Below are 13,539 nucleotides of genomic sequence, written 5' to 3' on the forward strand. Positions count from 1 at the left end.
CGAATCATCTTGTTTTCCCCCCTTCTTTTTCTTATTTCAAATAAACAAATAAACCTCTAGACAATATACCAGGTAACAAAGTCAGAGTATGAGATTAACCAAAGGGCAACAAAAGAGAAGAAAAATAACAAAGAACATTAAGAACAACAAATCACAGAAGATAAAGCTCTTGCTTCCATATCCTGGAGATCCTTTCATTTAGCCTCATCCTAAAAGACCTTATGTATCTAGGTTTTGAGCTGTTGTAATCCTCTGCTGAGAGAGTCCTAGGTGTGTACTAATTTTACAAATGAGTGAAATCATTGAGCTATGTTCTTTTGGGTCTGGCTTACTTCACTTAATATGATTTGGAAATGGAATGACTTAAATATTTCTTTAGATGAAAAATAAAGGTCCTGTCATTGAATTCAATGTTATCGATAGCTAAGATTTTTTTTCCTAATGAAGAAACTACATTGAGAACTGATAACATAAAGAGTGACATAACTCATCCCTGACTCTAGTAGACAGTATAACTGCAGAAAGCAATATGCTCATATATCTATTCTTTTTTCTTCTTCTTCTTCTTTTTTTTTTTTTGCAAGTCCCAGGCTTGAGTTCAGGGCCTGAGCACTGCCCTTGGAATTTCTCAAGGGTAAAGCTATACCACTTGAGCTGTATAGCACCACTTCTGTCTTTTTCTATATATGTGATACCAAGGAATCAAACGTAGGTCTTGGTGCATGCTACCAAGCACTCTACCACTAGGTCAGACTCCTGGCCCCTATCTGTTCTTTTATGAAACAGATTTCTTAAGAAATATAGAAATCTCTGCCTTCAGAATAAAACCCACGTTTTTTTTCCCATTGAGCATTTGTTTGAGATAATGTCTTTCTATGTATTTCAGGTTTTCCTCAAATTTGTGATCTTCTTGCCTCAGCTTTCTAGGCCCTGGGATTACATGCATATATTCCTATGCCTGGCTAAAATCTAAGGGTTTTTCGCTTTCTTTTTATATAGTACTGTGGCTTGAACTCAAGCCTGTTGCTTGGCTTTCACTCAGGGCTCATGTTCCACCACTTCAGTCATACCTCCACTTCCAAAATCTAAATTTTGGTTTGTTGTTTGTTTTTTTGCCAGTCCTGGAGCTTGAACCCAGGGCCTAAGCACTGCCTTTGAGCTTCTTTTGCTTAAGGCCAGCACTCTACCCCCTGAGCCACAATACCACTTCTGGCTTTTTCTGTGTATGTGATACTGAGGAATCAGACCAGGGCTTCATGCATGCTAAGCAAGCACTCTTAACATTTAGCCACAACCCCAGCCCCCCAAATAGAAATTTTTTAAACTAGCCATTTAATGTTTTTCACATCATAGCTGTAAATTTTATCACATAATTCCATAGCTCCTGACTCAACACATCAGTTTACTAGCTATTCAGTCACATAGACAAAAACATACTGTGACCTTTCATGCTTCTTGGCATGTAAACCCATTGCTTTCTCTGTTTTGAATGTCTTTTCCCCCTCTACCTGTTTTCTGCTCACCACTACAATTCCTCTTTGAACTCCCCTCCCCTCCTCAGGTGGCTTAAGTTGCTCCTCCCATTACTGGAGCATGATTCTGATTACATGTCCTGCAATTATCTGGTTGCAGGTGGGAAGAGAGATAGGGCCTGGGGTTCAGCCCAGGCTAGTGTGAATATACATACACCAACTAAATGAATTGTATCCATGTCCTACATGATAACTTCAGTCTCTCCTGGCAGGCTAAAAGCTGCATAAAGGAAAAGGAACCTCTGATGTTCTCTATACTGCATGTGCCCTTGTTGTATTCAGTATTCTCAGGTACTCACTACTTACACTTTTGTATTCTGTGTATGGCCTCCCCCTGCTGTGTCCTCCCAGAACTTTCCACAGTGTCTGAGCTCCTGCAGTATGGTCTGCCCCAGATAAGCAGCAAGACCCTTGAAAGTCTTGCCTTCCTGTCTGATCGTCAGTATGTGGAGGAAAGTGCTCGCCAGAGGCAGTACTGCATCCTAATTCTCTTCTACCTGGCCTATATCTACAATGACAGGTGGGTGCTCAGCGCTGGTGGTAGGTACAAGGCTTCCATTTATAGCCTAGTTTGGTACAATGAACATTTTCAGAGATGTCTTGGAAGGCTGAAGCTGCTGAGTGCTTTGATATCCTTGAGAGTGTTTATGTACAGAAAAGAAGAAAAAAGCTTTTTCCTCTGCTTTTCCAAGTGCAGGTACTAGGGCTTGAACTTAGAGTTTCACATTCTCACTAAGCTTTTTTTTGCTTAAGGCTAACAATCTACCACTTGAGCCTCCATTTTGGCTTTTTGGTGGTTAATTGGAGGTAAGATTGAAGATAAAAGATTTTATTTTCTTCTTCAAAAAGCAATATTTATTATGAAAAGCAAAGTAGTTGAGTATAAAGTTAACATGCTGTTGTTAACTATATGCTCCATGAACTTGTCAGTGCTTACACAAGCATTGTGCGTGTGTGTATGTTGATCATAGGACTTGAACTCAGGGACTGGGTGCTATCCCTAAACTTCTTTGCCCAAGGCTAATTCTCCACTTCTTGAGCCACAACTCTAGTTCTAGCTTTTTTTGGTGCCTAATTGGCGATAAGAGACTCACAGACTTTCCTGCCTGGGCTCGTTTTGAAACATGATCCTTAGATCTCAACCTCCTGAGTAGCCATGACTATAGGCATAAGCCTCCAGCACCCAGCTTACTGCTTATTTTTAATATATATATAATGGGATATTCTGTAAGATCGTCAATATAGTTTTTAACTTAGTAATGTTTAGTTAAACATTTTCCCTTGCTGGATTGTGTGTTAGAGCTGACTTATTCTTTTGGTACCTACGTGCTGTTTATATTATGGTTATTTACTATTGGTGGTACTGGGGTTTGAAGTCAGGACCCCATGACTTGACAGGTAATTACACCTCTTGGAATGTAATTCCAGCTCTTCATTGCTTTGGTCATTTTTCAGTTTTTTTTGTCCCGGGCCAGCCTCAGACAATGATTCTCCTAATCTCTGCTTCCTGAGTCTCTGGGCTCACAGATGTTGTCTATGCCTGACTTTTTAAAAGATAAACACATATTTGAGCATATTCAGAATTACAGAGAAATTGCAAAGAGAATTTTCTTACACCTATTATCTATTTTCTTTTTTTATTATTTTATTTTGTTGTTGGGGTAATGTATAGAGGGGCTGCAGTTGCATTCAACAGGTAGTAAGTGCATTACTTCTTGCACACTGATACCCTTTCTCATGCTTTTTCCCCATTTCCCTTCCCCATCCCCTCCCAATCATCTTGTACCTGTTATCTATTTTCTTTAATATTAACACGAGCATGGTACATGTATCAAAATAAAGAAGCTGGGACTGGGAATGTGGCTTAGTGGTAGAGTGTTAGCCTAGAGCAAAAGAAGTTCAGGGACAGTGCTCAGGCCCAGAGTTCAAGTCCCAGGACTGGGGGAAAAAAAAAAAACAAAGAAGCTATTTTTTTAATTTTGTGGGTCATGGGGCTTGAACTCTGGCCTAGGTGCTATCCCTGAGCTCTGCAGCTCAAGGATCCTATCCTACCCTTGAGCTACAGCCCTATTTCCCCCTTTTCTAGTGATTAATTGGAGATAAGAGTCTCTCCCTTTGTAGTTTTCTAGTGATTAATTAGAGCTGAATCTCTCAAGTCTCTGAGTCTCTTGCTTTGTATTGCCCTGGCTGGCTTTGAACCTTGATCCTCAGATCTCAACCTCCTAAGTAGCTAGGATTACAGGCATGAGCCACCGTGTCCGGCTCAAAGAAGCCATTTAAAAAACAAACAAACAAACTTTTAGAGGTTTGTTTGTTTTTGGTTGTGAGGCTTGAACTCAGGGCCTGAGCGCTGCCCTTGAGCTTTTTTACTCAAAACTAAGTACTCTACTACTTTGGGGTATAGCTCCACTTCTGGTTTTCTGGTGATTAATTATAGAAAAGAGTCTCAGGATTTTTTGCCCAGTCAGGTTTTGAACTGTGATCCTCAGATCTCAGCCTCCTGGGTAGCTAGGATTACAGGGGTGAGCTACCACGATCTGGTGGTTTTTAAAAAAATTGTTTATTGTTATTTTAAAGATGATATACAGAGGGTTAACAGTTACATAAGTCAGGTAAAGATTGCATTTATTTTTAAGCAATGTCACCCTTTCCCTTGCTTTCTCCCAGTTTTTCCCACCCATCCCTACCCACCAGTTGTATAGTTTATTTTTAACTATTTGTTGTTATGGTTGTTGTTGGTGGTGGTGATTATGGGGCTTGAACTCAGGGCCTGGGCACTGTCCCTGAGCTCTTTTGCTCAAGGCTAGCACTCTACCACCTTGAGCCACAGCATCACTTCTGGTTTTTCTGGTGGCTAATTGAAGATAAATGTCTCATAGACTTTCTTGCCCAGTCTAGCTTTGAACTATGATCCTCAGATCTTAGCCTCCTGAGAAGCTAGGATTATAGGCATGAACTGAGCTACTGGTATCCAGCCAAAGGTTATTATTATTGTTGTTATTGTTATTATTATTTTAATAGACAAGATATACCCATGGGCTAGAAGCCTGGCTCAAGTGGTAGAGTGCATGCTTGGCCAGCACAAGGCCTTGAGTTCAAAACTCTAGGACAACCAAATATATAAATAAATATAAACAAACAAACAAAAATATGCCTACTTACCTTCAAGGAGCCTATTGACTAGTAGAGAAGATATTATATATGTGCATGAGTTTTCATATTCTAACAAAAACAGCATACCTAGCATAGAATTCTCCTGCCCTCCTCTTCTCTTACTATCTTCTTTGAGTATATAAGTCCACATAATTGTCTAATGATAAATATGAGAAGAATGAGATGGACAGGCTGCTAAAGCAGGGCCTTTCTTTAACAATGAAGTAGCTGTTTTTCTTTAACAATACAGATCAACTTGTATGTAAGTGTGATTGAAGTCCCTCAACACCCTTGCACAAGGTCTATCTATATGCAGTGTACATGTATGATAATGTGTGGAATTCTATACAGCACATTATCTTTATACATGGTGGCTGCAGGCATGTTTAGGCAGAACAGTGGTCTGGGAGATAATGTGTTAAGCTTGACAGAAGAGATCACTGACCTTGTTGTCTTGCCTTTTCACTAAAAGATCTCTTTGGTCAACAGGTTTGTCCCAGAGGCACAGTTATTTGAGGCTGTGCAAAGCTTCCTCCTATCTCTGCAGGACCAGGGAGAGCTCCCACCACCAGTTATCTGCAGAGCCTCCCTCTATCTGCTTGCAATCTTCCAGGACAAGGACAGAGTACTGCATGAGGTATGGGTCAGATTCCTGGGGGCCCTTTTCTTCTTCTGGTACCTTTTTCTGTTAATTTTCCTTGGAAGAACATGATAGATAGATAGATAGATAGATAGATAGATAGATAGATACATAGATACATAGATACATAGATACATAGATACATATATACATACATTATACATAGTGATGGAGAAAGACAGTGCTTATATAGAGTAGCAGAGAGGAGGAGAGGGCAGACACATACAGAGCCTATGTAAGTTAGTTAATTCAACAGTCTTGGGAGGTGGCAATTGTTTTACCATTTCATAGATCATAAAGTGTGAAAGTAACTTTCTGTAGGGCACATGATAAATTGATAGAGGAGCCATTATTCCACCTCAGACTCACCTAATTATCAAGGTTCTTTCCTCAACACTACTCTAGTCTGTGAAGGAGAGAGCTGTGAGGTATTTTCTCTCCTGGTAATAGCTTCCCATACAAAGTGGATAGCTGATCAGTTTTGTAATTAGGGCTTTTGTGCTCTTACAGTTTTTTCCCCTAGCTGGCATCTAGCATTTGAACCATGCCTATAGGCAAGCCTTATTGCTAGTTAGTTATAGATAGATTTTCTTGGGCTTTTCTGCCTGAGGCTAGTTTTGAACTGCAATCCTCAGATCTCAGCCTCTGAGTAGGTAGGATTACAAGTGTAAACCACAACACCAGTTCCATATTTTTTATTGGAATTGTATAAGGTGAGTTTCTATATTTTTATTGGAATTGTATAAGGCGAGTTTCTCTTATTTCTCTCATTTATTCATCTTATTTGACTTTTTTTTGGGTGTGTAGGAATTATGGAGCTTGAACTCTGGGCCTGGGCATTGTCCCTGATCTCTTCAGCTCAAGGCTATGGCCCTTCCCAAGAGCCACAGTCCTGCTTCCCCTTTTCTAGTGATTAATTGAAAATAAGAGTCTCAGGGTCTTTTGTGCCCAGGCTAGCTTGGAACTGTGATCCTCTCTGAGCCTCCTGAGTAGCTAGGCTTACAGGCATGAGCCACCTGCCTGGCTAAGCTCATGAGATTCTTATTACCAATAAACTACTCCAAAAAAGCTGGAAATGATGCTGTGGCTCAAGTAGTAGAACACAAGCTTTGAACACAAAGAGGCTCAAAGATAGCACCTAGGCCATGAGTTCAAGCTCCAGGACCTACAGAAAGAAAGAGATGGGGGGAGGGAGAGGAAGGAGGAGAAAGAGGAAGGAAGGAAGGAAGGAAGGAAGGAAGGAAGGAAGGAAGGAAGGAAGGAAGGAAGAGGAAAAAGTGAGAGGAATTAGAAAGCAGACTAGGGTCCATTTAGTTTCTGAATACAGAGAAGCTCTTGCTGTAGGTAGCTGGCTTTGGTCACTGAGGTTCTTGATGAGTAATAGAACTGCATAAGACAGGTGATCTAAAACACAACCTTAAGGACTACTTCTTCAGGAGATCCACCTGCTAGGCCCCAGGCCTTTCCTTTGCTTCCATCTTTGAACTTTCCTTCCTCATACAATACCTTTTATTTATTATTTTTAAAATTTTTGCCAGTCCTGGGACTTGAACTCAGGACCTGGGCACTGTCCTTGGGCACATTTGCTCAAGACTAGTGTGCTGCCACTTGAGCCACAGCACCACTTCTGGCTTTTTTCTGAGTATGTGGTACCAAGGAATGGAACCTAGGGCTTCATGCATGCTAGGCACTAGGTGAGCATTCTACCACTAGGCTATGTTCCACGCCCTCATCCAGTGTCTTTTTTTTTTCTTTTTGCCACTCCTGGGCTTGAGCTCAGGACCTGAGCACTGTCTTTAGACTTTCTCAAGGCTAGAGCTCTAGCACTTGAGCCTCAGCACCACTTCTGGCTTTTTTCTATGTATGTGGTACTAAGGAATCAATCCGGGTCTTCATGCATGCTAGGCTAGCACTCTACCACTAGGCCAAACTCCCGGCCTCATACAGGATCTTTTAAGAGAAGGCTACCTTGCTATGTTCCCATAAGCTTGGTATATTTGAGCACATTGCCTTTTTATTTTCTACTTGTAAATTGTCTTTATACAAAAGAAAATCCACATTCATGTACAACCTTGGGAATGACTGCTTCTTTCTGGGCCTTGAGCCTGCCATTCAGAAATGAACAGGTTGGCAAGAGTCATTTCTGAGATCATTTTTCTTCTGGTCCTGGGGCTTGAACTCAGAGCCTGGCTGCTGTTCTGGAGCGTCTTTGTTGCTGTGCATTGTAGGATATTTAGCATCACTGCTCTTTCCTCACTAGATGCCAGTAGCATTCCTCCCCAATCAAGGTAAAAATAAAAAAAATATTTCTAGACTTTGCCAAATGTCCTGTGGGGAACAAAATCAACCCTAATTGAAAAATACTGTGGTAGCATTATGCAAGTTTTCTGCCAGAGTGCCTTGGGATAAGCCAGTAAGGTGACATAGTAACTTAGTCCTGAGATGTCAGTGTACTTACCCCAATAGTGTCTTGGTTAGGTAGAGGTCTCTGCAAAGTGCATTTAACTCCTGTTTTTCTTTTGCTTCCAGACTGTGGTTAGTGCAATCAGAAAATTCTTAGAGTCCATCTCAGACCTGCACTTGGTCTACACTCACCACCCCAGCCTGCTCAGGTTCTTCCTGGTATGTCCAGAACTGATGAGTAGGTTTGGGCACCGTGTTCTAGAACTTTGGTTCTCCTTTGAAGAGAGCAGCTATGAGGAACTGGATGAGGTTGTTTCTGCTGAAGAGCCTACCCTTCCTGCCAGCTTCACAGACCTGTTCCAGATACTCAGAAGCAGCCCCAGCATTCTGCTCATTTTGCTGGTAGGTTACCTCTCATTCATTCACAGATGCCCAGACTTCTGTCTCCATGAGCCAGAAATCAAGAGGCATTTCTGGACTTATAGCTATCCTCATGTAAGTGGGAAATACTTCCTATTTGTGAGTGCCTGGTTTCTGTGAATCCATACCCTTTACTAAGTCTGATGGAGGTCTAGCCACTGATAGAATGTGCCTCTCTGCTCCCCAAGAATTGGAACTATAAAATATGGGTATTAGTTACCATTTCCTTTTTACAATTCTGTGTAAAATTAGAGCTTATAGGGCTGGGAATATAGCTTAGTGGTAAAGCATATGCTGAGCCAGAGTAAGGTTTTAGGTTTAATCACCGACACGAAAAAAATAAATCAGTAAAATTTAAAAATAAAATAAAAGTAGAGGGCCCGGGAGTTTGGCCTAGCGGTTAAAGTGCTTGACTAGCATGCACAAAGACCCGGGTTCGATTCCTCGGTATCCCACATACACAACCAAGCTGGAAGTGGCAGAGACGAGACACAACCAAACCGGAAAAGTGGCAGAGACAAGACTGCGACGGCGACAGAGAGCGAAAGAAGCGAGCTGAGCTGAAGTGAACAGAGCCCAACCGAGTGGTGGCCGGAGTGAGCGGGGCCGGAGCGAGCAGGACCGGAGCGTGCGGGAGCGAGCCGAGCCAGAGCCAGCGAGGCCGGAGCTAGAAAGGGGGCCTAGCCGGGCCGGAGCGAGCGGGGCCGGAGCGAGCGGGGCCGGAACGAGCGGGGGCCCGAGCGAGCGGGGGGCCGGAGCGAGCCGGGCCGGAGCAAGCGGGACCTGAGCTGGAGGGGGAGCCTAGCCGGGCCGGAGCGAGCGGGGCCGGAGCGAGCGGGGCCGGAGCGAGCGGGGCCAGAAAGAGAAGGGGGGCCAAAAAAATAAATAAATAAATAAAAGTAGAACAGAGCTGATTATCTCTTTCTCAAGTCCCTATTTTGGCTTTTTGGTTTGTTTTGTTTTATTTATTTATTTATTTTTTGGTTGGTCATGGGGCTTGAACTCTGAGCCTGGCCAGCTCAAGGCTGGTTTTCTGGTGGTTAATTGGTGATAAGAGTCTCAGGGATTTCATGCCTGGGCTGGCTTTGAACCATGATCTGAGGATCAGAGGATCTCAGCCTCCTAAGTAGCTAGGAATATAGGCATGAGCCACTTCCAATTTCCCTTTTTCAATTTGGGCCTTGTTAAGGTGGAGGATATCTATCCTGGATGAAGTCTATTCTAGGGAACTGGTTTCAAAGGAACTAAATACTTATAAGAAGCAAGCCAAAGAGAAAGTAAATCTCAGAAGATAAAATCCTTAGAGTTCATGTTCTCAGGAAACTGGACTTGAATATGTATCATCATCATCTTTCCTTCCTGGAGGAGGTCTGGACAGGGCAGAGAGGAACTTTCTCTCTTCCTGGCTAAATCTTAATAGGAAGGATCTGCCTTCTGGACTTGATATCATTCAGATGTATAGAAAGGTGAAGGCTTCTCTGAGCTTCAGTTTTCTCCCATGTAAAATGTAAATAACAGGCCAGTAGTTTGGCCTTGTGGTAAAGTGCTTGCTTAGCATGCATGAAGATCCGGGTTCCATTCCTTCAATACCACATACATTTAAAAAAAAAAAAAAAAAAAAAAAAGGGGGGTCGGCGGTCCAGCTCCGCGGCTTCTGAAGGCTGGAGACTTCGGGGTTGGCAAAGGGGGCGCCTTCACCCGGCTCTTGGCCCCCTCCATTCCTAAGCCATCAGCGGCAGAAATCGCCTTTCCCCGCAGGGAGTGAACATCAATGCAAGCCTGAAGAAAAGTTTTTTCCTCCTAAGCCATGGCATATCAGTTATACAGAAATACCACGCTGGGAAACAGTCTTCAACTTGCCCTTCAAGTTCTACTTCAGTTTGATAAGACTATAAATTCAGCATTGGCTCAGAGGGTCAGGAACAGAGTCAATTTCAGGGCTCTCTAAATACATACAGATTCTGCGATAATGTGTGGACTTTTGTATTGAATGATGTTGAATTCAGAGAGGTGACAGAGCTTATTAAAGTGGATAAAGTGAAAATTGTAGCCTGTGATGGTAAAAATACTGGTTCTAATACTACAGAATAGGTAGGAAGAAAAGGGGTTTTTTAAGCCATCTCCTGTTATTACCGCTTTTTGAAGAAAACATAGAAGAGACTTTTTAAATTTATTCTAGCATTGCAAAAATGACTACACTGTGCTATCCTATCAGAGAATACTAGCAGAAAGAAGCTTATAACTCTGTGTTCTCGAACATTACCTTTACTATACAGCATGAAGAAACTTGACCTTTTTTTTATGACAAATGAAAAGTGGTTGTCTTCCTGAGAATTCTCTAATAAATTCATTTTAAAAACAAAACAAAAAAAAACCAACCCAGAAGTGCTGTGGCTCAAGTGGCAGAGCTCTGGTGTTGAGAAAGCCCAAGGACAGTGCTCAGGCCCTGAGTTGAAGCCCTAGGACTGGCAAAAAAAATGTAAATAACATGAGGATGGAGGAGACAATATGTAGGAACACTCACGATACATAGTTACAGTAGGGCATCATGTACTAATCTGACTCTGAGCCAGATAAAACCTTGACTCTGAATCAGATTTTTAAAAAACCTTCATCTAATATCAATGAAATTCACTGTTTATAAGTAATATAATCTTAATATAAACTAAGTAATATTGCAAAAAGATGTTCACCTCAGATTTCAATTGTTTAAGACCATAAAGTTAAATAAGCCTTCCTGGGCTAGGAGTTTGGCCTAGTGACTGAGTGCTTACCTAGCATGTATAAAGCCCTAGGTGCAATTCCTTGGGACCACATAGACAGAAAAAGCTGGAAATGGTGCTGTGGCTCAAGTGATAGAGTACTGGCTTTGAGAAAGCCCAAGGACAGTGCCCAGGCCCGAGTTCAAAAAAAATTTTTTTAAGTCATTATTGGAGCCCAAGGCTAGTGAATTTCACAATTTTTGGCCCTAGAAACAACACTGGTTAAAAAAAAAAGAACAGCAAGGAACAAGTTTTTGTTCACTTATATAATTCAGACCATTTTCTCCCTAGCTTCTAGCCAGAGAAAGGTTGGGGGGGGCGGATTCTAAAAATAGGTATTGGTACCACTTTCTCATTTTGATATGGGCAATTAGCAGCTGAAAACAGAGCTGTTAATTACTGTTATCAATGAGTGGTCTTTTTTGTAGAATGTTTAGATGTGAAAAACAAATGATGTCACAGAACTTTGGTCCTGGTTTAACCAACTCACCCTAAGAGGTCTAGTCCTAAGAGGGTTGGGCAGCTGTGGATAACAGCAAATACACGGGAGTGGGATGTGGTTCTGCCAACTACTGTCCCACTTAACCCAGGTGATGGGAGGTACACTTTCCACTAGCATCCACTACGGCCACCAAAAGACTAAACAGTATCTTCCCTTTTTTTTTTTTTTTTTTTTTGTACCAGTTCTGGGGCTTGAACTTAGGGCCTGAACAGTGTCTCCTGTTGGGTCTTCCCAAGGCTAACACTCTCTATCATTTGAGCCATAGCACCACTTCCAGCTTTTTTTTTTTTTTGCCAGTCCTGGGCTTGAGCTCAGGGCTTGAGCACTGTCCTTGGACTTTCTCAATGCTAGAGTTCTACCACTTGAACCTGAGCACCACTTCTGGCCTTTTCTATGTATGTGGTATCAAGGAATCCAACCCAGATCTTCGTGCATGCTAGGCAAGCACTCTACCACTAGGCCAAACTCGCAGGCCCACATCCAGCAAAACTATGTATGTGGTACTGAGGAATTGAACCCTGGTTTTCGTGCATGCTAGGCAAACACTCTACCACTAGGCCAAACTCCTGGCCTCATATCTTTCCTTCTGAACCTGGAAATTCAAAGTAGCAGAATGGACCTTGTAGGAAAAGAAGGAAACATGTTTCCATACGGGTAATAATCCTTGATAAAGTGAGCATATATCTTCTGTGGATCAATGAACTCAGATTTCTGAGGGACTAGCTCTATGGCAGTGAGGCAAGCAAGGGCCACTGAAGAAGTAAAACCAGGAAAATGGTTTGGCCTTGGGCCCCTTGACCTTAGGCAGATCACTCAGTCTCCCACCCGCACACTCTATGAAGTAAGAGTTAGATAGGATAATATAGATGTGATTACTGTCTTTTGAGAAACTGTCTTCCTAAGAATCCCAGGCTGACCTGAATGTTTAGTTCAGTCCAGCCTTAATTCAAGATCTTCCTGCCTCAATCTTCCAAGCCTGGTTTGGAAGGTATGTGCCATTGTGCCTGGTTCTGAATTTATGCACTTTTCTTTTGGCCAGTGTTGGGGCTTGAACTCAGGGCCTGGGTGCCGTCCTTGGGCTCTCTCAAGGCTAGAGCTCTACCTCTTGAGCCACAGCACCATTTCTGGCTTTTTTTTTCTATCTATGTGGTACTGAGGAATCGAACCCCAGTCTTGGTGCATGCTCGGCAAGTACTCTACTACTAGGTCAAACTCACAGCCTTTATGCAGAATTTTTTCTAGCCCTCTGTTTGGTGATCTCCTCTTCCCAGAGATGTTTTCTGAATCCATAAAAAGTGTTAGAGGTGGAATATCTCATCCCTTCATTAATACAGTTTAATAAAATTTATAACTCCACTAATTTCTTGATAGGCTAAGTAATTAATTTGCTTCAGTTTCCCCATTAAAAAATTGTTAGGATACATAACTAGAGAAATTATTGTAATTATTGTGAGTGTAGCCTGGTGATAGAGTGCTTGCCTAGTAGCATGAAGCCCTGGTTAGATTCCTTAGTACTACATAACAGAAAAACCTGAAGTGGCACTGTGGCTTAAGTGTTAGAGCACTAATCTTGAGAAAGCTCAAAGACTATGCTCAAGCCCTGAGTTCAAGCCCCAGGACTTGCAAAAATAAAAATAAAAATTAGACAGATGCCACTAATCTTGAGAAAGCTCAAAGACTATGCTCAAGCCCTGAGTTCAAGCCCCAGGACTTGCAAAAATAAAAATAAAAATTAGACAGATGCTGGGCGCTGGCGCTTCATGCTTGTAATCATAGCTACTCAGAAGGCTGAGATCTGAGAATTGAGGTTCAGGCCAGCCTAGGCACAAAAGTCCTTGAGATTCTTTTTTTTTGCATTTTTTATTGTAATTAGTAAAAGGGTTACATGATATTTGCCAGATAGAAGGTGCATTAATTCACATACATTGATACCCTTTCACATGTCTTGGTACCCATTTCCCTCCCCCTAGTCCTTGAGATTCTTATCTTCTGTTAACTACCAGCAGACTGCAGGTGGCGCTGCGGCCCAAGTGGTAGAGCACTAGCCTTGAACAAAACTGCTCAGGGACAGTGCCCAGGCCCAGAGTTCAAGCCCCAGTACAGAAGAAAAAAAAAAAAAAGAAAGAA

General features: G+C 42.2%; 1 protein-coding gene across 2 annotated transcripts in view; it reads left to right on the forward strand.

Annotated features, from left to right (window-relative positions):
• The window catches only part of Mei1 (meiotic double-stranded break formation protein 1), a 69,074-nt gene that overhangs the window by 40,984 nt on the left and 14,551 nt on the right, over nucleotides 1–13,539 (forward strand). For both annotated transcript variants that reach the window (XM_090328817.1, XM_090328818.1), the window contains exons 18-20: nucleotides 1,884–2,052; nucleotides 5,175–5,322; nucleotides 7,855–8,130. In XM_090328817.1, coding sequence (XP_090184943.1) covers nucleotides 1,884–2,052; nucleotides 5,175–5,322; nucleotides 7,855–8,130 — 593 coding nt within the window. The remainder of the gene's footprint in view (nucleotides 1–1,883; nucleotides 2,053–5,174; nucleotides 5,323–7,854; nucleotides 8,131–13,539) is intronic.

This window comes from Megascapheus bottae, chromosome 2 (assembly GCF_031878675.1).
Source record: "Megascapheus bottae isolate mThoBot1 chromosome 2, mThoBot2.hap1, whole genome shotgun sequence".
NCBI lineage: Eukaryota > Metazoa > Chordata > Mammalia > Rodentia > Geomyidae > Megascapheus > Megascapheus bottae.